We start from the raw sequence: 27,113 nt of genomic DNA, 5'->3' as shown, positions 1-27,113 counted from the left end.
ATAACAAGGCTTTTATCCCTATGATATTCTATCAGAAACAAAAGAAAAAATAATTGGGTTATACACTTTGGGAACAGCTTGGTACAAAGAATTGCAGATCGCCGCCTGCTGTCAGGACATGAGAATGCCAAATATTTATCTTTTATGCAACATTTTTCTGGAATATGTTCTAACCACATAGCAATAAAATATCTACAGGTCAGAATCAAACAATAAATCCCCTCAAAAGTCTTTAAAGTCATGTTGTCAGATAACTCAAAGCCCTAATAAAGCACAGCCTGTAAAATCTCGAAGAAATGAGGCCGATATAAAGCTCTTTGATACGCCATATTTTGCATTTCATTTTCTGCACAAAGATTGTTTGGCAAGAGATTCCAATAACATATTAAATATCGATCACTATGGTAACAGCTGCTTTCATTATTACCGGTTCCACATTGGGTTAAGATTGGAATTAGCTCTGTGCAGGAAATTTTGGGCAACAGGTAAAATCACAAAAATACTAGAAATATTACAAAGAGGTCTGGTATAGGTGCTTCAATGGTCAATAGATTCAGAAAAGCATTCACAATACTTCTGAGCAGTTGTGCAACCTCCATCTCGAAGACCTCAGATACTGGGAATATTATTCTGGCTAAATGAAAAATAGGGCCAGCTGCAGCCCTCGGCCCTTGTTCAGGCACTTCCTCTTATGAGGGAACAATTTTGTCTGCTCCCGCATGGTAACCTTGTCACATGGGCTTCCAGTGGAGGATTCACATAGTGGTGACAACACTCATTATGCAGGTATGGTCCAGCGTTGTCACTAGTGCAGAATAATGATTTGCAGAGTCAGTGCATGCAGATAGGAAGTGGCTGAATTACATCATCAGTTACTGAAATAAATAAAGGATGCAGAAAAAGAGAAAACAGTGGCAAAAAAAAATGGCAAACATGGCAAAATAAACATGGCAAAATAAAGGTTTTGAAGCCCATCGTCATAGCAAAAACAATGTGTTCATTCATGACCTGCTTGAAAGACTATTTCTACAAATTAGAACATATAGCACAAAAACCACAAAACCACAGGACTTTAAAGGCACTAATTACATAACATGTTACATACTTCAATTCGGTAATTTAAAATATATGATTTATTATAATATCAAAAATTTGAAATTTGCTCATTGTAGGAAAAGACATGTACTGTACATGCAATCTAACACAGTATTTGACATGTTTCACAAGCTAGGCTTCATCAGGACTGATGACACCGGTCATATCTTCCAGATATTAGAATTAAATCAATATAAACCATTATGTAATCTCTAAGCGCAGTAACTTGTTCTGATTCCCCCTCAGATTTGCTGCTCCAAGAGATTGTTGTATTGGTTTGTGTTGATTGTGTACTGTATGAAGCAAAATATGTGGCACTATCATCATCTGCATACTTGTATGTCAGCAGCCTTTAGCAATAATGCAAGAGGATCAGCCCGACAGCCTGACAATTAGAAGGATGTCAGCAATGGCTGCCTCCATTCCTTTGGGAATTTTTCCTAACAAACACATGCAAAATGCAAATTCAGATCTGTTTGTGTTGGTTTCTATTAATTCTGATCACGAAGGGATTAATGAACTTGCACTAATTAGTTTTTCATATAGCACATAAATTTAAAAGGGGTGAGCAATTTCCCCAATTCATTGCATATTTGGCATATTGCCATGTATTTATAAAGTGCCATGCTCACAATATAATGGACATAATGACTGGCAGAGATCACAGATCTGTCATACAATGACATGCTATCTCTACCATCAGACAATACGGTGTGGATAAGGCTGGGATCACAGCCGTCACCACCTGCACGCCCATATCCCTGTTTCCTGTTTCAGATGGGTACTTGAGTACAAATGTAAAGTAATTATTCTTCCATTTCCTTTACTGTTTTATCTTTTTTAATACTGGCCTTCCATTTATTCTCTTATCTGTCTTCCATGCCGCTGCAGCTTTTCCCACTAACCTTTCAATAAAGGAGTGTTCTGAAACCGTGAGTGGGTCAGCTTTGTTCATTTCAAAGGACTCCGGTCTATGGATCACTGTTGCCTAGCAACCCACCTACCCTTCTCTGCACTGACTGAGCAATGGGAGTGAAGCATATTCCTTTCCCTTGTTCATTCATTTATTCAGACTGGAAGTTAAGAATTGAGAGTGTGGAGTTTCCATGGCGACGTTATCCAGGTGTGATGCTCTCAGGCACTCCCCAGCCTGTACAGTAGGCATGGGATCTGCCCCATCTGTTCTGCTCTGGTTCCTGTGAGCTTTGGTTTCCAAAAAAAGACCCCTTTTTATTTGCTGAAATTAATGTAAACTGATGAATATACTATAAACATTTATGTATTGAAAAGAACCAATGCAGTTTTTTAATATTCCCAGCCTAATGTTGGTCGTTCTTGTTGTCTTTACTGCATATAATCTGTGGTCCACTATTATATATTAATGTAGCTCAAGTTTGTTGAAGAGAAATGGTGCCTTTGTCTAGTAGCCTATCCCTTATATTGACCTTGGCTGCTCACCAACCCTGACCCTTGTGGCCTTTCCCTTACCTCTGACATCATCCTCAACAGCAGCCTTGGCCTTACAGCTGCCTCAGTCTTTGGTCAAAAATCTCACCCCTACCTAATTACTGGTCACCAGCCTGCCCGTCCCTACTGACTACATCTTTAGCCAGCAAGTATTTACCAATAACTTCTGCTTTGGTCAGCAGCCTATCCCTCACCACCAACATATTCCACCTCCAGCCTATTTCCTATTGCCAAATCAGACAATTCAACAGCTTTTTCCTTGACCAGCAGAACATCCTCAACATGTTCATTGTCTTAGGCCAGTGGCCTGTGCCTGGCTTCCATCTCCATCCTTACCATCCCTTACCATTGACTTCTTCTTTGGTCAGCAGCCTATCCCTCTCCACCAACATGTTCCTCCAACAGTCGTCTATATTTTACTGTCAGATCAGACATAACTACAACTCCTTCCTTGGCCAACATCTACTTTGTCCTAGGTTAGTAGCTTCTCGCTGGTTGTGTTGCAGTGCACAACATTAGTTGAATAGGCTCTTAAGAAAAGGGACAACATAAGGGAAACATATTTTTTTTGTTGGAGGCTGCCGTTATAATGTTTGGCTGCCATCTACATCATCAGCCAACAATCGGTTCCTAACCATGGACTTCCTCTTTGTTCAGCACCTTTTTTTCACCACCAACATGTTACTTCACCAGAAAGCAGCCTGTTTCACCCTGCCAAATCACCCATACTACCAACTCCTTTCCTGGGCATCAGCCTGTCCTCAACATCCACTTTGTCCTAGGCCAGCTGCCTGTCCTTCAATTTATTCCAATGTTGCCTGTTCCTTACTGCCCAATCGACCATACCCCAGAATTCTTCCTTGACCAGCAGCCTGTCGTTCTCTGTTACCTTAGGCCAGGTGTCTGTCTAATGTTGGCAACTTCCATCCAAATTATAAGGAAAAGTAAGATGGTGCCTGGGTTCTATAGAAAGGCTCATGCGGTCAGGCACAATGGTAATGCTTGGATTGTAGTTATCTATAATATATTTTATTTTCAGGATTGCTTTTGTGCTTGATTGCGTACACCTGCTGTAGTCTAAGCCATAGTTATTAGTTAAAATGATTTTATTGTAATATTAATCTGCTAAATATCTGATTGGGTTACTGTGAAATCTGTACATTGGTATTGCTCTTATGCAACAAGCCTGTAAATGGATTTTTGTTTTTCCTTTACAAAGTAGAAAATCAAGAACCTGATTGGTTCCCGAAGGAGACAAAACTCCATTCCTCCAACTTACACGGAATAGCAAGCAGCACTTCGTGCCAGTATTACATCAACCTCATTTTCATGATACCAGGCAGCTCCATAGTCCACAGGTGGTACTTAGGAACACAATGCTAATTTCATCCTTCAGATTGCAGCTCGTTAATAACCGAATGAATCACGTCCAGAGCCCTGCCGTATGGCCCCATTTTCCTTTATGTTTAGAAGCTGTTGGAAATTGTCAAAATTGCTGGTCTTAGCTGGTGGCTGTGAGTCAGTGCATGGAAAGTAGCATTAGAGCAAACAGCAGGAACATAACGATTTGTAATAATTGCACTCTTATACCCTGGTGTGAACCCTGTTCATGATGAATAATGTTCTTTTAACTGCTTTATTTAGAGGGACAAAAACAGTTATGGGATTAAATTGAATATATTTTTAGATGGTAGATTTATAAGGAAATTACCTTGTCTTATTCCGGGTGAATAAGTACTGCAAAAAGTTAGTTTAATTTTTATTTTTTTTATTTTTCCCTTGATCTACTTTAGTTACATTTTTCAAATCTATTCCTATTTATCGGTCCAACGAATGAGATTGTAATACCAGCACAGAGACGACAAAAACATTCGGAACTGCTTAGTATAAAATTAAGTTAGACTTTAGTATTCACTGATAAGTTCTGTATGAGACAGCTAAGATTGATACAAGTGCGTGAAGTGTTGAATCACAACTCACTGCAAAGTGACAGGAAAAATAAAAGGCAATAATCTGTATACTATGTATGAGACAGTCGTGAGCATCATACAAATCAGGAGGGTGAGTCACAGTCATTTATGCTGGGTAGATATTCCCGGCAGTCACTGTGGAGGAGTGGAAATCACAGGCAAGTTCCAGATTTGTGGAACCAAGGGAAATACTAATGTTGAACTACAGGATAAGCAAATATGAAATGATTCATTTTTTGTGTATTTCGTTGCAGTGATGCAGCATGAAACTTTGCCTTTGTATAGGTATGTGCAGGAACTTTTGTCCCTGTGAAGGTTGACTTGTCCTATATGGCCCCTGTGGTTCCTGCAAGCAGCCCGTAATGGGTGGACCTGCTGAGTCAGACCCACAACACTGCTTTCTGCAAATATTTACAGCATGGTGATGATGTCACTTCTACATTAATAAGGAAATAACTCTTTGCATAGAACAGTTTATGGTGCACGGTAATTAGGTTTCAATGTTTTGTGGCTATTGAGAAACACACATACACACATAAATAAATATGTTTTTGTTCAGTGTATGGCCACATTTGTTGCTCTAATTTTGAATCCACTTCAACAAATAGGTTGACCCATAAAATTTAACTTTCTATATCAAAACTCAAAAGTATCAAAAAACACTTCTCTCTGTGTCAGGGCAGGCAGGGCATAAACATTTAATAAAAGAAATTAAACAGCTTGTCCGAGATGGTGCAAGCTATTTACTCTCCACAACCAACATATCAAATTATGGATACCCTTTTTATATCCATCTTGAAAACTGAATATTACGTTATTATGAGTATAAATTGTATTACCATACCATGTACCATACCATGTACTGTTGCAATTATATAGATATGTAAAAACATTTATGGACGGTATATTCCGCTTGTTCTAAGACCCCTTTTTTCTATACAGTTATGTGACCATGGTCCATTTTTGACCATTTTTATTACATGTGATGTTTTTAAATTAGTAATTGTTATAATCATTTAATTATGTTTTCTATGAAATGTTGGGCCTGATTTGTTAAAGCGCTACAAGACTGAAGAAGATGGACAATCATGGGTAAACTTGGGTAATCCAGCAAACCTGCAATGGATCTAGTCCAGAATTGAAAAAAAATGCCGAATAATAGCAAACTATTTTAAGAACCCGATTCTAGGTTTGTTGGATCACCCAGGTTCACCCATGGTAGTCTATTTTCCCCAGTTTTGAAGAGCTTTAATAAATTGGGCACAATGTAGGAGACCAGATTCATAAAGCTTAATTTGGGTGTAGTTTCAACTTACTATGTATTTGAGGTGTAAGCTTATTTCACCTCTACACAATTTACCACCCAGTAATCCTGTTTTTGTATACATATCCAACTTTGACCATAGTTTCACTTTCCAAAGCTAAATTTGACAAGATTGCCTTGTTAAAGATAAAAAACTACACAGTTAAAAACCAGAACTGTTAAGAATCATCCTTAGTTTTTGAAAAACGCAAAGCAAATGTGTAACCTATTGTTCTTACCCATCACAAAATGTGGTGGTTGCCTTTAATATTTTTTTAATTCTTTTTATGATCTTTATTTTCATTTGGCCATTCCTCCAGTAAGACACTTACTGTCCACTAACCATACTTTATATATGGAGGAGCTTTGTTCTCACCATTGGGCTGGGCTGCAACCTCCCTTCTTTTCTATAACATAGAGAAAGGTGTTTTGTATCAAACACAGATAACTTAAAGCAATTATCAAAAAACAAGATTCTTGGCAGGATCAACAGGTATTTTTTGTTCACTGCTAACAATATAGAATAAATAAAAAACTGTCAAATGGTATTTGTAGTGGAAGAGGTAGGAAACAGGAGAAGTTGATTGTTAGGGTTTACATTCACTTTAAACATCCCCATTGCGTGTGACTGCTGAATCATTTATAGTGATTAGTCTTTCATGCTAGTACCGCATGTACTTTTTCCCATCTAAACTGATTCATGTCTGCACAGAGAACCACAACAGTGTGTTTGCTGTTAGCCCATAAAGGACACTTGCCTGGGATTTTTACTCTGGAGTGTCTTGGTGATAATGATTTTGGATTCTATCCTGCCACTTGCTAACAATACTTTCCAAGCTTCTTTTTTTAACAGCAAAGCTGCAGCAGTACACAAGTCATTCATCGCTGCGTGGCTGTCTGTGAATCCCTGTGGAGAGGCTGGATAGCGTGTGGAATGCTAGCGGTTTATTCCTTTCAATTTAATGACAAAGATTAAAATCTACAGCCATCGGCACTTCCCTGTTTGGTCTACTGCAAAACTATCCTTTCACCCTCAAAATAACTAATTAAATATCATGACTTGGTAAAAAATAGTAAACAGTGAGGATCAAGCGATACATAAAAATGTGAAATGACACATGGTCTACGTATTGTGGGGGTGCATGGCCATTTATTACCAATGGCACTCCAACAAAATGTGACAGGATGAAATATAGGATGCCAAATTTACAGGGTATTTGGCATGGTCTATCCCAATATCACCTGGAAAAGAGATTAAAGGTCTTGGATAAGTTTGTATTGAAATGTGCTGTAGAATTGCGTTTTTTTATTTGGGATCCAGGCTTAGAGTGTCCTGGAAGGAATGGGTGGACCAGGCATTCCTCCATTTTTTCAGACCAGAGATTGGGGATTGTTCTGGTGCACCTGGCCATGAATAAAAAGTCACCTGCCTTTGTGTCAGGGGGAAGTGGTAGCCTAAGGCCAGGTGGTGAGGCTGTGTGCAGCCTGTGGCCTGGGAGAGCCGAGGATGTTTCCCATTGTCTGGGTCAGTGTAACCAATATCCCCAATGGGTGTCGCAGGCTGTAATGCTGGTGGGAGCAGGACTGGGAAGCCTAAATTGTTGGACTACGGACTGTGAAAATGCAACACGTGTTACCTGTGAGTACCAGGCTCAATCATGGAGTAGCTGCATGGGCTGCAGGATTTTATTTACTTACCTGTGGGACTTAAAGCTGAAGTAAGCGTTATGCTGAATGGAGGCTACTTATTTTGTGCCTTTGCCTAAATAAATGGACTTTTCTGAAGCATTACAGTTTCTTGCAATGAGCTGATACCCCTAATATCACAATACATACACACTCAAACACTCATTTATTGGTCTGTGGATGTGCCATGAGGGCTCATATTAAACGAATAGACCCCTTCAACACATATCAATACATCAAAACAATACAAGTTTAAATGGACCTTTCCACAATTGATGAAACACAACTAAAGAAAATACCACCGGCAACAACAAGAAAAGAAGGGGATAATTGATGCAAATATGTGATTAAAGAGACAACCATGTTTTTAAATTGGTGAAACATATGAGGGCTTTATGGAAAGTAATGAAAAAGTGGGCATACATTATTTATTAACTGACTTAGATCATTCAACTTGCACATGTTGGTAGGATAACTCTTCCTCTATACAGAGGTTCCATTTTCTAAATTGCTGAAGAATGGATTCCAAGCAGATGCAATGTGCCATCATTAAGTTCTTGAGAAAGGAGGGTTGCAGGCTGTCTGATATCCACAGAAGGCTACAGAATTGACAAGAGCAATGTGCACAGATGGATGAAGAAGTTTACAAAAGAGGAAACCAGCAAGCCATTAGGAGGATGAGACCGAACAAGAATCTGGAAGCGATCCACAATCACCATGACAATGCACCACCTAGACCATGAATCTAAGGTAGCCTGTCTTCACTGATAACCTATGTAAGGAAACAATTAAATGACCACCTATACACTACTGCCCACCTCGTAAGGTGGCACTGAACTGACCTCATCTCATCTGACCACCAATGTGAAGGAAAACCATTACCATACCATTCTCACTGTTTTCATTTCTTGCCAGGAAACGATTATCATTAGTTTTATTTAAATAATATCACTGGAAATATTCTTATCATATAAAGCGGTTCTGTGTCTTTAAATGCCAAGTATTCTTGTATTTAATACTTTATTTTATTTACTGCTTATTTAAGCTATAGATACATGCTGAACAGGTTGGGTAAGTCTGCTTTACAGTACTAAAAGAAATACAAAAGCTACAATTGCTGACTATAGAAAATATTAGTTCTCTGGCTGTCTCTGTACTCAACACTTTCTGGGCCACACAGCCAGAACCAACAAGTCAAGGGAAATTCAGAACCCCTGATCTGCATGTTTTTACTTGGTCGGTTAAGCCTTTAAATTACCATAACAGCCAGGCAATAGGCAAAGCGAGAACCTTAGCCTAGATACACAGTATAGATAGACAGTGCCACACAGAGTCATGGAAAGCATGAGCAGACAGTACAGACAAAGGAGAAGTGTAATTATATCAATCATCCTGTGAGTGCTCAGTGGTACAATGTGTTTGAGGTTTTGTGCTGTGTTTAATTCAGGGCACAGCACAGACTGCGCGCAGATGACTCATCTTTGGAAGTTGTGTCATGATCATCCTCTGGCTTGTTCCTCTAATGAACTTCATGGTCATATTCATAAGTCATATCACTCTTGTCTGAGAAACAATCCTTAAGAGTAAGTATAGTGAGGGAGTGCTAATGTTCAGGCATACAAATACATAGAAACAGATGCATCATCATTGTGGCTTAATGTATAGGATATAATAAGAAAAAAAATATGATATAATAATGAAATATACAAGATTATTTTCTATTTCAAGAGAGAGAGAGATTCAGCTAGTATTTGTCTATATTTATTTAAACAAAAATTCAACAAAAATATCAAGATGAAATGAATAGTCATTGTGAACAAAACCACCTTCTGCTGTAATATCAACCTTCATTCCAAAGATTCCTGGAGTTTATTTTACTTTCTGCAAGATGTTTTGATGTTCAGCATCATTTTATTTTTTCCTTTCAGCTTAGACCATCCTGAAGATTATCCCAGCCTGTTACTGGACAAGCTCATTGTGCTGCTTCTTTATTTCATGCTCCAGCTCTTCTTCAGAGGATTTGTAAGTGGCTGATACCATATCATAGCCTGGTACTTACACTGCCTGCAATTAAAATACATTTAATCAGGTATTAGGGCAGTCTTTCCTAACCTTTTTTTAAAATGGGGGAACCCTCTAAATAACTTTCAGGTCTTCAGGGAACCCCTTCTATAATTACTATATGAACCTTCTATAATTACTATATGCACAGCCCACTGTATATTAGTGTGGTGGTCAGTAGGAAGAATGCCTCTTACATTGCTGACCAGTGGGAAGAATGTCACCCTTACAGATAGCCAAAAAGATCATTGGTATCAGTTAAACTTACCTGAGAGGCACACATTGCTCATTGCTGAAGGAACTCCAAGTAACCTCTGGAGGAACCTTGTTTAAAAAAAAACTTTTAGGGATCACAGAGATGCAATAATTTGTATTTTTATCAGCTTTAAATGAGGTTATAGATTAGTCTTCCTTTAGTTTTTTTCCCACAATGCAACAAGAACATTTAATTGTTTGGTCTGTAAATCAACCAGCCTATATCATAGAAATATCTATCTACATGATATAGGAGATGAAAATGCTATTGATTTGACATCTTTATGATTTTCTATATCCATCCTATACAAGCTGTATCTAAAGTAAACTTGAAAAAAATACAGGTTATGTTGTTGCTGATCATTCCTAAATTGCCTGACTATTGGTTTGGCCCACTGGCCTTAGAATGAATCACTGACCTGAAACAAACATGCAGATTAAGAACATTGGTGCAGAGTCAAAACTTGGTGTAGAGTCAAAAATCAGTGTACTTGATTTTGGCCTGTGACTCACTGAAACCAAAATACCAGGAGGACTGTGAACCTCCAATGCAACCATTTTACCTTTTCTCAGTTGGGACAAACTTCTGTGTGCTATAAAAAAAGCATCCAATACCCCATGGTGCCTTAATAATTGCTGGGCATGGTGGAAAGTGGTTGTGCCTACTGGACATGGTGTATTGTAGGTCAACTTGACATCTCCCAGCATCAGCTTTCTATGGGATTCTGACATGTCAGCCACTGGGATTGCAGAGGAACCTCTATGGTTGCAGAACTGAATAGCCAAAAAGATGATTGGTGTAGTTAACCTGAATTATGAGGCACAAATTGCTCATTGCTCAAGGAACTCCTAACATTAGTAGAAGTCTACCTGGAACTTTGGTTGAGAAACACTGGTCTGAAAGGTAAAACGTCTCTATTCAGGGGGAACACATTCTCCTGGGGGAATAAATGCATTACCCCCACATAGTCCAGTCCTCCCTGGATTTCTTTACCAGCCAGACATGTAAAAGGGCTCAGCAATATTCATTTTTTGTTTCCAAACTATACATAGAATAAAGTACCCTCCATTGCAGTGCATTACATGGACATGGCCCTTATCTTAGTTACTGTAACACACAGTGATGCAGGGTAAATGTTTTAGTGCAGCACAGGCAGCACATTGGTTGCAGCACACCAAATCACACACTTTGGCTGCATCCTAACAAATGTATGTTTTTGTCCCTTCTCAAGCATTCCCCCCCCCCCCCCCTTTCAAAACAAATTAACCGCCTTAATACAATGAACATTACGCATAGAAAATGTAATGGTAATTTGGTCCAAAAAAAATCCTAGTAATGTTAGCTGGGTAACTTCCACCTGCCAAAGGGTCCCCATGACTACCATCTCCAAAAGTGCTCAGCAAAGCATCCTCCATATATAATAATTGGACCTTTCAGCTTTCTCCTGGCATTTATAAGAGCTCCAGAGACTAGTAGACATAAATCTCCCTCTTCTCTCAGGTCGTATGGACCAACGTGTACACTGACTATAGTATCAGAGCTGAGGACGTCAGAGACACGCCCCCTCCTGGCCCAGCCCCTCCTTTCTACCCACCTGTATGACAGGTAAGGGCGTTGTGCAGGTGAGAGCTAGCCTGCGCATGCGCATGAGTCATCTCTCCTTGGCTACGTTGCAGCTTCATCTCACCTGGGTCCAGCAAAGCGGAAGTGTTATCTTTCAGCACTTGTTCCTTGAGCTGTCATTGTCATCGGTGACAACCTTCTTCCGCAACCCGGATCCTCCTCCATCACCTGCCCCCAGATCGGGGTCCCGGGGACTGTGAGAAGAGCCCAGAGGATCACCTCCCGTCCATCACTGTGAGTATGAAACTTCCGAAACTTTCCCCTTGCATTGCATCCGAACACTGCGATCGGTTGTGAGGATGCTGATGTGATTGTATGCAAGGACAGCGATCAGGATGTTGTGTCCATAGATCGGGGGATCGCTGCACTCTCCACAAGTTCCTCTTTGTAACTCTCCATGCATGTTGTAATCTATTTCACCAGCCCTTAGTTGTATGAACTTCGGGCAGACATTTGCAGGAACACTTGTCTCGGAAAGTTTTGTCTCTGCTCTGCAGAACTCAATAAGTTTGTGTGGAAAGTGATATTTGTGCTCAGTAAATATTTAGGGGAACAGTGTGCTGAGACAGGATTGTCAGCTCAAAGCAACATATACTGTATATATTTAGTTATATATGTAGGGTCCCTCTCTGTAACTAGACAGTCTATATATTTATATGTGCTGGACATACATCAGGGGACCCTTATAGTAACTTTCAGGGACCCTCTTCTATAATTACTGTATCCACAGCTCACTGTAGTGTGGTGGTCAGTGGGAAGAATTCCTCTTACATTGCTGGGAAAATGTCACCTTTACAGATATCCGAAAAGATCATTGGTGTCAGGTAAACTGACCTGAGAGGTACAGGTTGCTCTAAGAACCCCTAGAAAACTCTGGAGGAACCCTGGTTATGAGTGAAGAATAGGCTAAGCTCACCTCCAACAACTTCCCACCCAAATTACAGGTTTTTGCCTAAATGCCAGTGTGCAAGAGAAATTGGGGGTAGTGTGCTGGGGTTAAGCTTTGACTTACACATGTGCTGAGATAATAGTCATTTAACCATTTAAATATTTATATTATATAAGTTCCACTTTTAAAAATATTTGATCAGGCAGGACTTGATGTAGAAAGAGATGGGCGATGTCCCTTTTGCAGTAATCATTTTTACCTGCCCATTTGTTATACAGAATTGTCAAAAACGCTGAGCTGTGTATGTGTCACCCTATTCAGCCAATCAAGATGGTTGAAGAAGGAAGGTGAAGTTTAGTTCTGTATTAAGCAGTATAACTTTTAAACAAGCCCTTTCTAACCCATCTAGCTGATTAGAATGTGAAGTTATTCCGTCTCAAATATCCTTAAAGGACAACTCTATCTACAATTAAGATTTGCATTTTCTCTCCCTGGCCAAACACAAACCACTTGTATTCTTTGAATGGCCAATGGTTAGCTGAGAGGGAAAAGGGGAGTGAAAATGACAAGAAGCCTTAGTGAATAAGAGCCGTGGCTCTACAGTGCTGGAAGTACAGCTCAATGTTACTGTTTGCAGGAGCTAAACTGTGGCTATGGGTAAAAATGCTAAGATAAGGACAATGACGGAGAAAACCTGAAAAAGAATCTTTTGATTTTAAAACTTGAACTTTTTTTGTTGGTGCTTTAATGAAAACAATCAAGATATACATATATATGTTTCTAATGGCTTAGAGACGCTTGCTGGTCAGAAGATTGGCAGGCTGCCAAAACTCTGTTCATGTAAAAAAAATCCACTGATTATGTAATGAGCTTTGAAAATGAATTACTTCTCTATGCTTATAGATACAGAGATAGATGAGGCTTGGTTTGAAGACAATTTTACTACTCAGAATATTTAAATGTTTCATTTAGCATACCCGGATTTTGTATACTGATCCTTGTCTTTTTTTTTTGCTGTCATTTTCCATTGAGGAGATTTCACTTTTCATTTTCTATTTAACTCTTTCAGCAGGTAAAACATGACCGAGGCTCTAATCCTTTCATACTCTATTCAAATTTAGCATAATAACCTCCTTTTGCCTTGAACCATTTAATTAGGGTTTTTATTTAGCCTGGCAAATGAAACTACTCTCTGTGATGTGAATCTGCTGCTTGACTCAGTATAGTGTAAGTACAGGTTCCCTTTATGTTAGGGCACTGACTGCTATGGTTTCTGCACATTTCTGTATCTTTGGCACCACACTGCTGGGCACACATTGGCATGACTTGAGATGTTCTGTATTGTTACTAATGAAGGCTCCCATTGTCATCTGTCAGCTGCATGATCTAACAGTGACGTCTTTGCAGTGTGACAATGGCCAACAATGCACTTCTCTTATCAGTTTAAAGCAGAACTAAACCCTGTTATACTCACTTTTCCCTGTTCTGTCACAAGGCATCGCCATCTTCTCTTCCCAACTTGATTGGCCGGGTTGGGTTGACAAAACTCCTGCACATTCAGTCCTGGCTTGTGCAGGGAAGATGGAATTTTCACTGTTCTCTTTCTGCAAACATGATGAATGGGGTCAGGTTTGCAAGGACAACAACACAGGTGGCTGTGCAGTGCTGTCTGTTGAGGTACAATGCATGGCAAAGCATGCTCCTATTGTGGCAAAGAAGCCGAAGGGCCTGATTTATTAAAGTTCTCCAAGACTGGAGAAGATAGATTATCATGAGAGATTCTGGCTGATAGAGCAAACGTGTCCAGGGCTAAAAAGATTTGCCAAATAATACCAAATCATTTATAAGAAACCCATTCCAGGTTTTCGCGATCACTCAGGTTCTCCAATCATAGTCTATCTTCTCCAGTCTTGAAGAACTTTAATAAATCAAGCCCTTAGTGTTAAGCAGGAAGAAAACACTGTGACAGACTATTGGTTCCACAACATGGCATGCAGGTTGCACACATTGGCATTACTGTTTATAAAGCTGAACATGTACAATGTTTTGTGCAATGTGGTGCATTGGGCAGCCAATTTAAATAAACAGGTTTCCCTAATGCAGCATGCTATTTTAAAAGAGGCAAGCTTCTCCAATAATAGTTTACCTTCTCTAGTCTTGGAGAGCTCTAATAAACCAGGTCCATGGAGGGGATAGGCCCTAAGGTTCGGTCAGCTATTTTTTATATTTCTCATCCAATTACTACAGTACTGAATATTTTCCCTCTCCATATGGACAAGCAGCCAGATTCACCTAATGGGAACATGCAAGTCTGTACCATTACCCTTCATTACAAAAACTGTTTATTGGCCATATCATTGATTTTTGTTGGATAGCTTTACACACCTCTTTATTTAACAAACTGCTACATGACCTAGCTTGCTTTACTTGGGATAAATCCTCTTCAAAGAAAAACAAATAGAGTTGAAAAACAGAATATTACTGGGTATTAAAGTTCCAAAGTAAAGACAATAGAGATTGGGAACATCCGATTGCCTCATGGGAACAGGAAGGAATTTTTTGCCCTGTTGGAACAAATTGAACCAGGGTTTATAGGGTTTTTTTTGCCTTCCTGTGGATCATCTATGTCTATAGATTTTTATTTGGAATATGCTGCTTTGTAGTAAGTTTATTTCCCTAGGGGTTGAACTTGATGGACTTATGTCTTTTTTTTCAACCTGAACCTGATAGAGACATGAAAGTTGCTATTGCTGGCCATCTTTATAAATTTATAATTTCTCTGTTTCTGGCTTCTTACTTAGCACCAAGTATTTTTGGATGGAGAGGTCAGCAAGATCAGCCTACATATTACTTCCATTACAGTTTACTTTATTGTACACTTTAAAATACTGAGGCCAGTAACACTTCTAACAGTCTTTAAAGGGAATTAGTAAGAGCAAGCCTCTAAATTTCCATAATGCTTCAGAATAATATCTGATCTTGAATGTTACGCTCACATAGCCTTGGATTTTTGCTGTAAACTTTCTTGTCAATAGTCCTTTATTCTTCTGCTCTGTCATTGTTGGTATTGTATTGTTTGTTGTCTTCAGCTCCCAACATGACCCAACAGAGGTGCCCTTAGGATGATCATCACCAAATCTAACCGGAAGGGATGAACATTCTGGTATCTTTGGGCAGCAGACTGATACAGTTTGCATGTTTTTTTTTGTTAGTTTTTTCTTTTTGTTTTTACCTGCCTATTGCAAATGTTTCCCTCAAAGTTAGACCAATAGTGTTCTATACTTATCCTTGCATGCTCAGGGTATTTGTTCTAAGTGAGTTAGAATGTGATTGATTTATGAATTCATCTTTTCTATTACATGCACACACACATTCTTTGGTGTATATCAAACTGATTGTGAAAAGAAGCTGTGAAAGTAGCTGGGCCTATTACAGGATACAGAGAACCAATAGACAACCACAAGAAAATTCTGTCCTGATACTCGAACATTTCTGTGCTCTGTGCATAAATGTTTTTCTGATTCATCTGTTTTTAACCAATGCACTGTCCAATCATTAAAGGTGCACTCCAATTATAATGGACAGTATTGAGATACATATTGTGAGTCTGGAGTTTACTTTTATACCTGGACATTGTTGTAGTGTGAAAACCGAGCTCACTTTTTTGTAATAGGAAACTCCAGTTTGTGATGAAAGAAAGAGATTCCCAAGCAAACCCACCCCAGGTCTATCTTTCATATGAAATGCTAGATAATGATGGACAATAAAAATGCATGTACCAAGAATTTTTAGACTATTATCTGGATTTTTTCCTTTCACTGGAAAACAATCAGAAACTAACACTAGTATCAAAAAGTCCTGTTTTTCTGTATGCTAGATTTATGCTATATAATCCTTATTGAGCCTCTCATTGTATCCTATTGGGGTCAATAGGGATGAGTGGAGAAATTTATTTACCAAATGATGTCACTTTTTTTTCCACGTTTTGATGTCACTAATTTGACGTTTCCATTTACATCAATGCATTTTGCAAAAGTGTATATTTTTACCATAGGCAAAATTTTGGTTAAGTGTATTGAAGTCCATGAGAATGTAAATTTATGTGTATGTGCATTTATGGCTCATCCTTAGTAGTCAAGTTTACAGTGGCTTCAAATGAAAGGTAATGTCAGGAAAAGTCCTTTAGGGGTTAGAAGTTCAGTACTGGTATGAAAATCATTGGTTTTACATGCTGGAAATTTACCAGCGATACAAATGTTTTAACTCTTCAAAGTATCAACATCTGATCAACAGTGTATCAACACTTAAGCTTCGTACACACTTCCAATTTTTATAGTTGGTAAACGAATGACGAACGATCCTGCACGATATCTGCGAACGATCGTATGGCACCGATCCTGTACATACAGATAACGACACGATCGTTCAAAGATATTGTACACACGATAGATGCGATCGTTTGAACGATACAGGAAGTGACGTGCACCACAGGAAGTGAGCGAACGTTAGTTCACCCCGCATGCTCAGACCATGGACGATCACTGAACGACCGTACACACGATAGATGGTCAACGATCGTCGTCCAATCCGATCCGCCGGTCCGGTCGTTCATTTCCATCGACTATCCTCGTTCGTCGGCGTCGTTGGTTACTTTTTTTACGAACGATTTTTGGCCAATCGGTCGTTCGTCGTTCGTTCGTCGTTCATTTCCAACGATAAAAATTGGAAGTGTGTGCGCAGCTTTAAGCAGGAGCTGGTATATAAAGTAAAGGACTTTACATTGTTGGCACAGAAAAGCCTATATTTAAAGATACTGAATCTGGTTTCATATGCCAAGAACTGACATGACACATAACTATGGAACACAGTGACCCATATTCATACAGATTCAGGCAATTGAAAGGACAAGGGTACTGACGGTACAGATTTATATTATATGATAGCCAGCTGCATAAAATGCAAACCAGGATGAAAATAAGAGCCACCCAGTTGGTATTCAGTATTGCTTTAGTTTAAATGTAAAATTCTCTTTTCAGAGCTGATCGGAACTCCATCTCTTTACCTTCATTTTGCATCTATGTACCCTGTCTGACCCAGAAATGTAGATCTCATGCATAGCCAACATACAGCCAAAACCATATGGATGTCATAAATTACATATATAATATAAGGTATATCTCATTACATGGACACTTGCCAAAGGGTGGAATTTATTAGGCAACAAGTGAAAAGTCAGTTCTTGAAATAGATGTGTTGGAAACTAGAACATGGGCAGGTGTAAAGGTCTGAGAAACTTTGATCAGATTGTGATGGCTAGATGACTGGGTCAGAGCCTATCCAAAATGGAGTTCCTGTTGGCTATGGTTCTGAATTCTGAAATTGCTGAAGTACTTGATGCTGAGTATGAGAGGTGTCAAGACAAGCAGTTCATCTCCATATTACTCCCTTTTATACGCTACTGTACTGGGGCTGCAGGTCACTAAGTTGAAATTAAGTACTTACCCTGCTTGCATTAAAACTTACCTAATGATGAGTTGTAAGGTAGTGACGGAGTTTAACTGGGGAGGTATACATGTCTGCGGGGGGTAATGGGCTTTGTGGACCCATTATCACATTGCCTTGTTGTCCCGAATGGGCTGACATTAAGGCTAGTGAAGAGAATATTGCACAACTGCTAGGTTTTAACTTTAATATTTTTGCTGTATGAGTAAACTAACATTGCATTATTTCCTTTTTACACATAACAGGATGTATTTAGTAACAGTACTATATTTTATTCTGAGCTGTGGTCAGGCTGCATATATAGAATATTTTATATATTTATTATGTTTTTGAAATTACAAGACTTAATTCACATGGATTGTTGGAAGTGGTGCAGTTACAGCTTCACAACCTCTTGCAAAACTGCATCTGCTAGCAGATATTGGGATATTGCAAACAATGTCTATGGAATCCTGGATAAATGGTTAGCAGTTGAATGCAAACAGCCACCCAAAAAAAACGCCTCTGAGTGCTTATTCATTTTGAATAAGCAAGCTGCTGGCAGCTGGCAACCACCCAACCACCAACTAATGTTAAAGCATGGAAATCCTCTGCGTGAACTTAGCTCTCGTCTTTTCTAGGACACTAGTAAGTGTATATTCTGATAAAAATAAGTTTTATCGTGATGTTTTTTAAAAAGAAAGTATATGCCGTGATTATTTTGGTTTAGATAACTTTTAGATAACTTTAGATATTTGTAACTCTAAACATTTTTGTGTGCATATTTGGCCGTTCTATTGGCTGAATACAGACTCTGATTCCTACTTTGCAGTGCCATTCAATATTTCCATGCAGACTTCACACTATGGAAGTCTTAAGCCAGATAACTCATAAGAATAGGGCATTACTGGTCTGACTAATATGTAATCTGTCTTGTTGGACAGAATCATTGTACTAATCTTCTACACACCTCTAAAAATCTCTAAATTGAATGCACTTAAAAATGTGAGAGAGCGTGTAATAGTGTTAAAGATAACTATGCTACAGAAGATAGGATTACTTTAAAGGTGAGCATCAGGCAGAAACAAAAAAACAATTATCTATGTAGCTCTGCATTTAAAATCCATTATTTAGAGGGGTAATTATGAAGGGTCAAACTACCTGTTTACCTGTTTGTCTAATAAAGAAGGAATGGGGGCCACAGTGTGCGGGTCAGTACCATTCATTGTGACCCACTGTCAAATCTGCAAATGCTGGTTCTTTAGGAACCAGCACTGCGGTGCAGGTGGCTGGGTGATCGCTTGCTTTCACCACACTTTATTCATTTTAAGTGAATGGTGCTTCTGATCACTCCATTATGGTGCATCTATTCTCTTCATTTAGAAGCCTGATCAGAGTGAATCTAATTCCACTAATGTATTCAAAGTGGTGATCAGGTTTTCAGAAAGGAGAATATTATTTTATTCACCTTTCTTTTTTCTCAGTGATAGTGCGTTGGGGGACAAGACCTGTAAGTGTAATGTTATTGTATCAGAGAAAAATTAGGTAAAATCTCAGGACTGAATGAACAGGCATAGATAATCGTTGGATTAAGATAAAAGAACTTCCTTTTGTTTATTTCTGATGTGTATGTATTGGTATGCCTGGAACTGAGCTTCAGGCTATGTTCAGACTGGAAATAAGTTTGTGTTGCGGTTACAGCTTCCTTGTGCTAGTGAACTGCTGCCTCGGGTGAGATGTCACAAGTAGCTTCAGCCCCATACAGAATGAATGGGGGTGGCAGTGAGTGGTACCTCTCACCTCCACCTGTTGTCAAATCTGCACACATTTTCTTTTTATTAACCAGTGCTGTGGTATAAATGTAGCATGTGGAATCAGCATGACAACAAAAAAAAAAAAACAGCATTTCCGGAATAGCAGGTATTTTTCTCTTAAAAATTTTTTCCTTTAAATGTAATATTGAGGATTATTATAAAGTTCTTGCATATGTCTTTCTGGTTAAAACATAATCCTATGGCATTATATAAATTGGTTACAACCATTGGTAAATATCCCTTTCTCCAGAGAGTTGACCTGTGCCTGGCACAGACATAATCTACATTTCAGTTCTTCAAACAATGGGAAAACTTTATTTGCTTGCTTCCAAAATCAAGACCAGCTTCAGCTGAAAGATCACTTGAAAGCTAAGTCTTTTTCATTTGTTTTTCCATTCTTTGTTGCAAATAATTTGTGAAAATATTTTATATTGGTGTATGTTTTAATACTCAGTCAGACTCCAGTAGTTTTAAAAATAACATTTTAAAGATTACTTGAAATGGGAATTAAAGTTTGTAACCTGACCAGGACCTGCCCACATACCAAATATTTATTTCAATGTATGGATATAATTTATTGTATTTAAATGTATTTATGTATGGATATGATTTTTTCTAAGGGTTAATGTTCCAACATTTTTTGGTTGTGATAATCCGGTTTGATGCTTCTGTTACTGAAACCCTCCAATATAAAAAAGTACTTAGCTGGTTATACGCCTAGCACTTGATGGAGTGATCTCACTTTCTTTTCCATTTTTTGTCAATTGTAAAGCAATAAAAGACCAAGGGCCCCATTAAGTCCTGCAGTGTATATCTGTAAAATTTGCTGCTGCCGGATGCAGTTTGCCAGGAAAGGCAAACTGCTGGCTGGCTGTGGAGCTTATCCTGAGCAGCAGTCACACGCCCAAAAGTGACTTGTTGCTTTCAGGAAATGTAATCTGCTACATAGACGTGCAGCTGGATTCAAAAACTGGTCCCTCTCCACTTCCATTTACCTAAATAGAAGCCACTGGGACCAGGGCTAAGTCCGCGTCAGAACGCTGCAGCTTTCCAAGAGCCTAAAATGGCCTTTGAAATTGTGGTTTTCATCAGCATCTATAAAGTGGATCAAAATAGCCCTGTTTAGTTTCAAAGACATTTCTGTAGTTTTTTTCTCTTTTCCTTTCTGTGTCAGTAAATTGTATTAACTCTACAGTTTCATTTTCACAATCTATTGAATTTACAGTGTTTTCCCAGTAATGTTGTTGCAGCCCTTAATAGGAATGTCTTACCTTAGTTCTCATGCACAGTCCCACAAATACCTGTCGAGGCTGCTATGACGCTGCACCCAAGCTTGTTTTCAGCTAATCCCAGCTTCCCTAACATTTATGATATATATATATATATATATATATATATATATATATATATATATATTTATAACAGAAACCATACAGATTGTTTGTTTTTATTGTAAAGCCTGTCTGCAACAGATTGATCATGGCATCATCTTTGTTTTGGCAAAGTCATTTGGAACTCAATAATGACATTTTAATAAATTAAGTCGGCAATGTATTCCTGAAGATTTGTAAAGCTACTGAAAGGTCCACTTCAATAGCTCACAGTTATTTGACAACATAATTGGCAGGGAGTTAGGAGAGTGACATATTTTTACAAGCAGGGCTGAGTGTCAACATGTAACATGGGTGGGGTGGGGAAAATACAAGACCTGCATACCTGCAATATTTCAGTCTGTCAGTCTAATTGCTTTTAAAAGGCAACCCCGTGCAAATCTTATTCAGTTTTATACAGTTGATAACTGTTCACTCAGGTTCTTCTTTTGATTGTTGGCTGCTCCACTGGAAACAAAATCCAAACCCAATCCACCCAAATTTACAATTGTGTTTCAAGTCCAGATAATGCTGCTGTGATTCCTCCATTGACATTCCACAATGTACCTTTAGGTATGGCCATATAATATAAACCTGTATCTAGAGAAATACTTGCAGCACCATTGTTGATCTTCTAAACTACTTTGGGATGAGGCCTGGGTTAAGCATACAGCAGCTAATCCTAATATATGTCCCAGATAAAGCCCCTAAAAAGTAATGAAGCTGTTGGAACAGCATGACATCCAGGTAACTAGTATTTTCAAAAGAAGCTATCGACTTTGGCAGTCTCCAATACTTGTTAGTACTGGTCTCCCAACAAGGGCCTATTGCCTTTACAAAACTTTGGTAAGCTTGATAGTGACATGAAGACATGATAGTGAAAGAATCAAGGGCAGCGCGGTCAGCTCAGTGGCTAGCACACTTGCCTTTGCAGCATTGGGTCTCAGGTTCGACTCTTGGCCAGGACACTGTCTGCATGCAATTTTTATGTGTCCCCTGGGCACTTTGGTTTCTGTCCAGACCAAAAGACTGCTTAATTGGCTTCCCCTTAAATGGGCCTTCATTTGGTAATAACATAGGACTATGGTAGGGACATTGTGAGACTCTTTGAGGGACAGTTTTTGATATGACTTTGTAAAGTGCTGCGTTATATGTTGGAGCTTAATAAATACAGGTAAATATAAATATAATATCGTTTAAAGAGAATACTCATGACAAATCTTTTCATTCATTTTGATTTACCTATTTTATTCCTATGGGAATGTAAAGTTTGTTTGGATTACCTGATGACAATTGAGTAGTTGAAAAAAGGATCTCGTGTCCACTATGTGCCAAAAATTATTTCTTGTATCCATACACTTACTTCTTTTTAAAGCAACATGTTCTGGCTCATCCAAGGTTTTGAAGAAAGAACAGTAAAGATCACTTTATATCAAGCTTGACTACCCCAGTGACATAAATTTTCTTAATTTCTGCAGTTTCTTAGGTACATACAGCCCCTCTTTCTAACCAAACTGGCTTTTCCACTACTTCTATTACCGTCATTACAGGCAGTTTCTCCAGGATGTATAAGTCTACCCCCCTGCTAGGACACATTCACATGAACTGCTAACAAATGACAAACACTTGTGCACACAAATGTACTGTAATTTAACCACTCACTATCTGCTTTTATGTGGACAACATCTGTACAGACCTGAGTAAGGTACAGACAGAATACCTGAGGGCAGATTCCAATTCTATTTTTTCAGTTAAACTTACAAAATCTCTAGATTTTTTTTAGTTGACTATATTTCTACAGACAAAACATGCGGTGACTAATATCCAGGTTCTTCACCATACTGGCCCTTTCTTCTAATCGGCAGACATGTCTGTAGTTTATGGGACAATTTTTATGTCAACCACCTAATACATTTATATTAGCTTTTCTAATAAAGTGATTCCTTTTGGCAAACTAGAAATTTCAGTTGGTTCGTAAATTGCCACTGGCCTACAATGTGCACTGCCTCCTTTTACTGTTGTATCTCAGCTGGTGTAGAGCTCCACCATGTATATAGGGGGAAGGAGTTAGAACTGGCATACCCATGCTGTTGGTCAGTATACATCTTCTGGTTTAAAATTTAGCTGTTTACTTTTGGATGCCTTTGTTGTTTAATGCAACAGAAAATTGTCTTTCGGTTTAGGAGAGATATTTTTCAGGACCCATGTCCTCATTGACATATTGTTCATTGTTCGAGGAACCCCAAGCAACCTCTGGAGGAAACCTATTTGGGAAACACTGATATATGTATTGTAAGTATAGCAACATTTATTAACAGTTGCCTCTGGTTTCCAGGGACAGCTCCTGGGTTTGCATAATTCTCAGTGGAAACATCCGTTCTTTGAAATATAAAGTTGACTATTTCTTGTTCAGTTGCTGCTTTTTGTGCCATTTTGTGCAACTGATCATTGTATCAACCAATGAATTGTGTTTCCTATTGCAACCGTTATAAAGTCTAGAAAATAAAATACCTTACCATTAGACTTGAGTATGTGAATTCACTTAAATGAATCTACTAGCCATTGATATCTTTGGGCACCCTAAGATTTCATATCTTACCAGGTGTAGACTTGTTTCTAATAGATTGCTCCAACTGAAGGGTTTTAAGGTATTGGCAAAGCAAGGTGAGAAGCAGTTAAGTCAGGTTGTACTTGTAAATGAAGGCTTGTATGGCAAGGAAAGCCCCTTCCTACTTTTTGTCACAGTCCGGGCTGTTCTTTGCTTAGGCAGTCAGAGCTACTTTATAAGACGATAAAGGTGATTCACATGCCTCCTTCTATTGTAAACTTATAGATAATATTTCAAGATGGGGGACTCAAACCAGCCTATGCTTTTTCCTAAAAAGCTAACTTAATACTGGCAAACTATAGGTTTACATTTAGGAGGATTTCTAATTTTCCACACCTTTTTAATTTACCGTCTTAACGCTTACTGTTTGATACATGTGTAAGGGCTTGGCAAAAGTAAATATAGATTTAGTGTAACAGATTCTGTTTCAGCTAGTCAATTATTGATGGACATAAGCTATCTGAAGTTTGTTCATTACAGACATGCATTGCGGTAACTTTATTACTGTTACAAATGAGCTAGAAATAGATAAAATTATTGGCTGTAGTGTTTTGTCGGCTATCTAATTTATGACTTGGGTGCAAACAAGATTTAAAGAATGCAACTAAACCTATTAAACTTATTAAAAGAAAAATAAATTAGGGGGTGTACTTCTGTGTACTTAAGTAAAGCCAAATTTTTTGAAAAAAAGATTAAAAAAAAATGTATTATGCAGTTTTCGTTAAAACATGGAGTAATATTTCCATTGTGTGTCAAAAAGCATGAAACCTAAAGAGGTGTGTCCATTAAAAAAATATATTAGTGTGTTGCTTAAGTTCTGTTCTTTAATGACATCAATTAATTAATTGTAAAGGGTAAACCAGCCTGCGTTTAGCACAGCATGGCATAAAGCAGCAATGCTGAGAGATACTGAGCCTTTTATCCACACACTTGTTTATCCAATGTACTCCTCCGGAACATAATGGGATGTCACAGTCACGCTATTGGCCTTTTCTGAGAATGAATATGCTTCATAACTTTCACATGAAGTCATTGTAACATTTCTTTTAATAAATGCAAAAAGGTGGATTGTGGAGAAATGATGATCTAAAAAGTTTATCTATTTTTAGCTCTTTAATTATGTCAACCTATTCATACCAATTAAAGGAAACTCATGGGGCAAAAATTGTGTAGGCTACCGTTGCTGAGCTAGTCACCTGCTTTTCTCTTGCTTCAGTGCTTTCCAAATGGCAGTATGGAGCCATTAGCTCTGTTGTATCATAATGGCCAAACAACTATCATTTTCAGCCACACTGAGATCCCATATCCTATCAGCTGTAGTCTTGTTCCTGTAGGCCAGCAATGCAATAGAAAATCTACACATTTCTTTAATGACAGGTTTTCATTTAAGCAAACTTAGTGGTCCTGTCCCAGGGACAGATAATGTGTAATATAGGAGGTGGTATACCTACCTTTCCAGGGACCCATGTCTACTACTCCCTGTTGTTCCAGGCTTGTAGACTCCATATTATTCTTCACCATTGAACACCTCTTGGGAGTGTCTGATACCTATGTACCCCACAATGTAGCTACATCCTCCAACCCCTAGGTTACTTCTGTTCGCTGTAGCAATATAGAAGTTAGAGGACTGTACTGTATCTGGCCTGATTTATTAAAGCTCTCCTAGACTGGAGAGAATACACTTTTATACAATTAACTGGTGTGATCCAAAAAACTTGGAATGGATCTGGCCCAGGATTGAAAACATTTGCTAACAAATAGCAAATGTCTTTAAGAAATCCATTCCAGATTTGCTGGATTACCCAGCTTTACTGCTAAAAGTGTATCCTCTCGAGCCCTGGAGAGCTTTATTAAATCAGACCTATTGGGTTTATTAAAGCTCCCCAAGGCTTGGTGAAGCTGGGTGACACAGCAAACCTGGAAAAGATCTGGTCCATGACTGAAAACATTTGCTAACATATAGCAAATGTCTTTTAAAAAAATCCATTCCAGTTTACAAAGAAATGACATCATAAATTTGTGGTGTGATAGGGTCACATTAAAAAATCTTTCCTAAAAATAATTTATTTTAAAATAAAAATGGCTACAGTTGTACTTTTGCAGGTTTATATTATTTATATAAAAAATTAAAAAAACATATTCTTTTAAAATGAAGTTATACATCAACTAAAATAGGATTTTTAGAGTATGGGCATTGGATTCACAATTTTATTTGTTTTATAGGTCTTTGAAGATGACGTTACATCATAAAATTTCAGCTACACTGTAAACGACATTTTCTTCTCTTTGGTTGGTGAGCATAAGAATAAGCATGACAAACTTTAAAAGGCTGGTCCTAGGCCAGCGATTCATGCACTGGAAGCTTGGTGCTGTCACCCTAATTTTTATGGCGTTTGTATTTTTAATACAAAAAGAAGTGGTTGACCGAGAGATGGATGAGCTTGCAGCACATGGTAGTGTCAAGAAAAAAAAGATGTTGGACATGGTAATGGATGCTGTAAATAACTTTAAAGATTCAATGCCAAAAATGCAGATCAAGGCACCCGAGAAACAGCTTGATGATGAAGGACCAAAAAAATGTTTACCTGGATATTACACAGCTGCAGAACTTAAGCCGTTCCTTGAGCGACCTCTTCAAGACCCAAATGCACCGGGAGCTGCTGGAAAGCCATTTAAAATGGACAAACTCACCCCCGAGGAAGAGAAAGAGAGGGAACAAGGAGATAAGAAACATTGTTTTAATGCCTTTGCTAGTGACAGAATTTCATTACACCGAGACCTGGGACCAGACACAAGGCCTCCTGAGTAAGTTTAGCATCCATGATTGTCACGTTATTTATATATATATATATTATAGCTGGGAAATACATTATAATCTACAGGCAGCCTGTCATTGCCATTCACTTGTAGTACATTGTGTATTATTATCGTGTATTGGTTAATTCAAATCAAATCAAATAATGTCCAGAGGGATTTCATTCTTCTATTTACAAAAGTGGAGCAATGAGAAAAAAAAAACATATTTTATTATGATATTCACTCTTTGTTGTATTCATTTTAGGTGTATTGAACAAAAGTTTAAGCGTTGCCCTCCACTTCCTACAACGAGCATCATAATTGTGTTCCACAATGAGGCCTGGTCCACTCTCCTTCGTACGGTATACAGTGTTATGTACACATCACCTGCCATTCTTCTTAAGGAGATCATTATGGTGGATGATGCCAGTACAGATGGTAAGCTAATAGTTGGGCTTTAAAATACATTTTGGTTTGATATTGTTGAAATAGCTTAGACAAGTTGCTTTGAAATAACCCTGAAGGAAGATGGGTATGGTCTGTAATGGAATTGATGGTAAGCAAAGTACAAGAGGATTTTGGCTCTGGAACCTACACTGGATCCGAAAAAGCAGTCAAAGTGCAAAGGTCTAGTAATCAATATTACCAGTGGTCTCCTTGCAGCTGATTCTTTATCATCCCTTGATCTGCATGA

The 27,113-nt window shown here is 38.4% G+C and overlaps 1 protein-coding gene and 1 long non-coding RNA gene across 3 annotated transcripts in view; one reads left to right on the top strand and one right to left on the bottom strand.

Moving 5' to 3' along the window:
* Positions 1 to 9,260: 9,260 nt before the first annotated feature.
* On the bottom strand, positions 9,261 to 11,661 carry LOC140335559 (uncharacterized). The gene is made up of 3 exons (XR_011921726.1): positions 11,526 to 11,661; positions 9,851 to 9,906; positions 9,261 to 9,585 (listed from the first exon to the last, which is right to left on the bottom strand). It is a non-coding gene; the product is annotated as an uncharacterized lncRNA (long non-coding RNA).
* The window catches only part of GALNT3 (polypeptide N-acetylgalactosaminyltransferase 3), a 30,048-nt gene continuing 14,496 nt past the window's right edge, over positions 11,562 to 27,113 (top strand). Inside the window, exons 1-3 of one of the 2 annotated variants that reach the window (XM_072418277.1) lie at positions 11,562 to 11,695; positions 25,847 to 26,428; positions 26,685 to 26,857. In XM_072418277.1, the coding sequence (XP_072274378.1) occupies positions 25,935 to 26,428; positions 26,685 to 26,857 (667 nt within the window). In that variant the 5' untranslated portion in view covers positions 11,562 to 11,695; positions 25,847 to 25,934. Of the gene's footprint in view, positions 11,696 to 18,245; positions 18,480 to 25,846; positions 26,429 to 26,684; positions 26,858 to 27,113 lie in introns of those variants that run through there. The other variant, XM_072418278.1, reaches the window with a different exon arrangement.

The sequence above is a fragment of the Pyxicephalus adspersus genome, chromosome 7, assembly GCF_032062135.1.
Source record: "Pyxicephalus adspersus chromosome 7, UCB_Pads_2.0, whole genome shotgun sequence".
NCBI lineage: Eukaryota > Metazoa > Chordata > Amphibia > Anura > Pyxicephalidae > Pyxicephalus > Pyxicephalus adspersus.
This window is presented reverse-complemented; position numbering and strand designations above follow the sequence as displayed.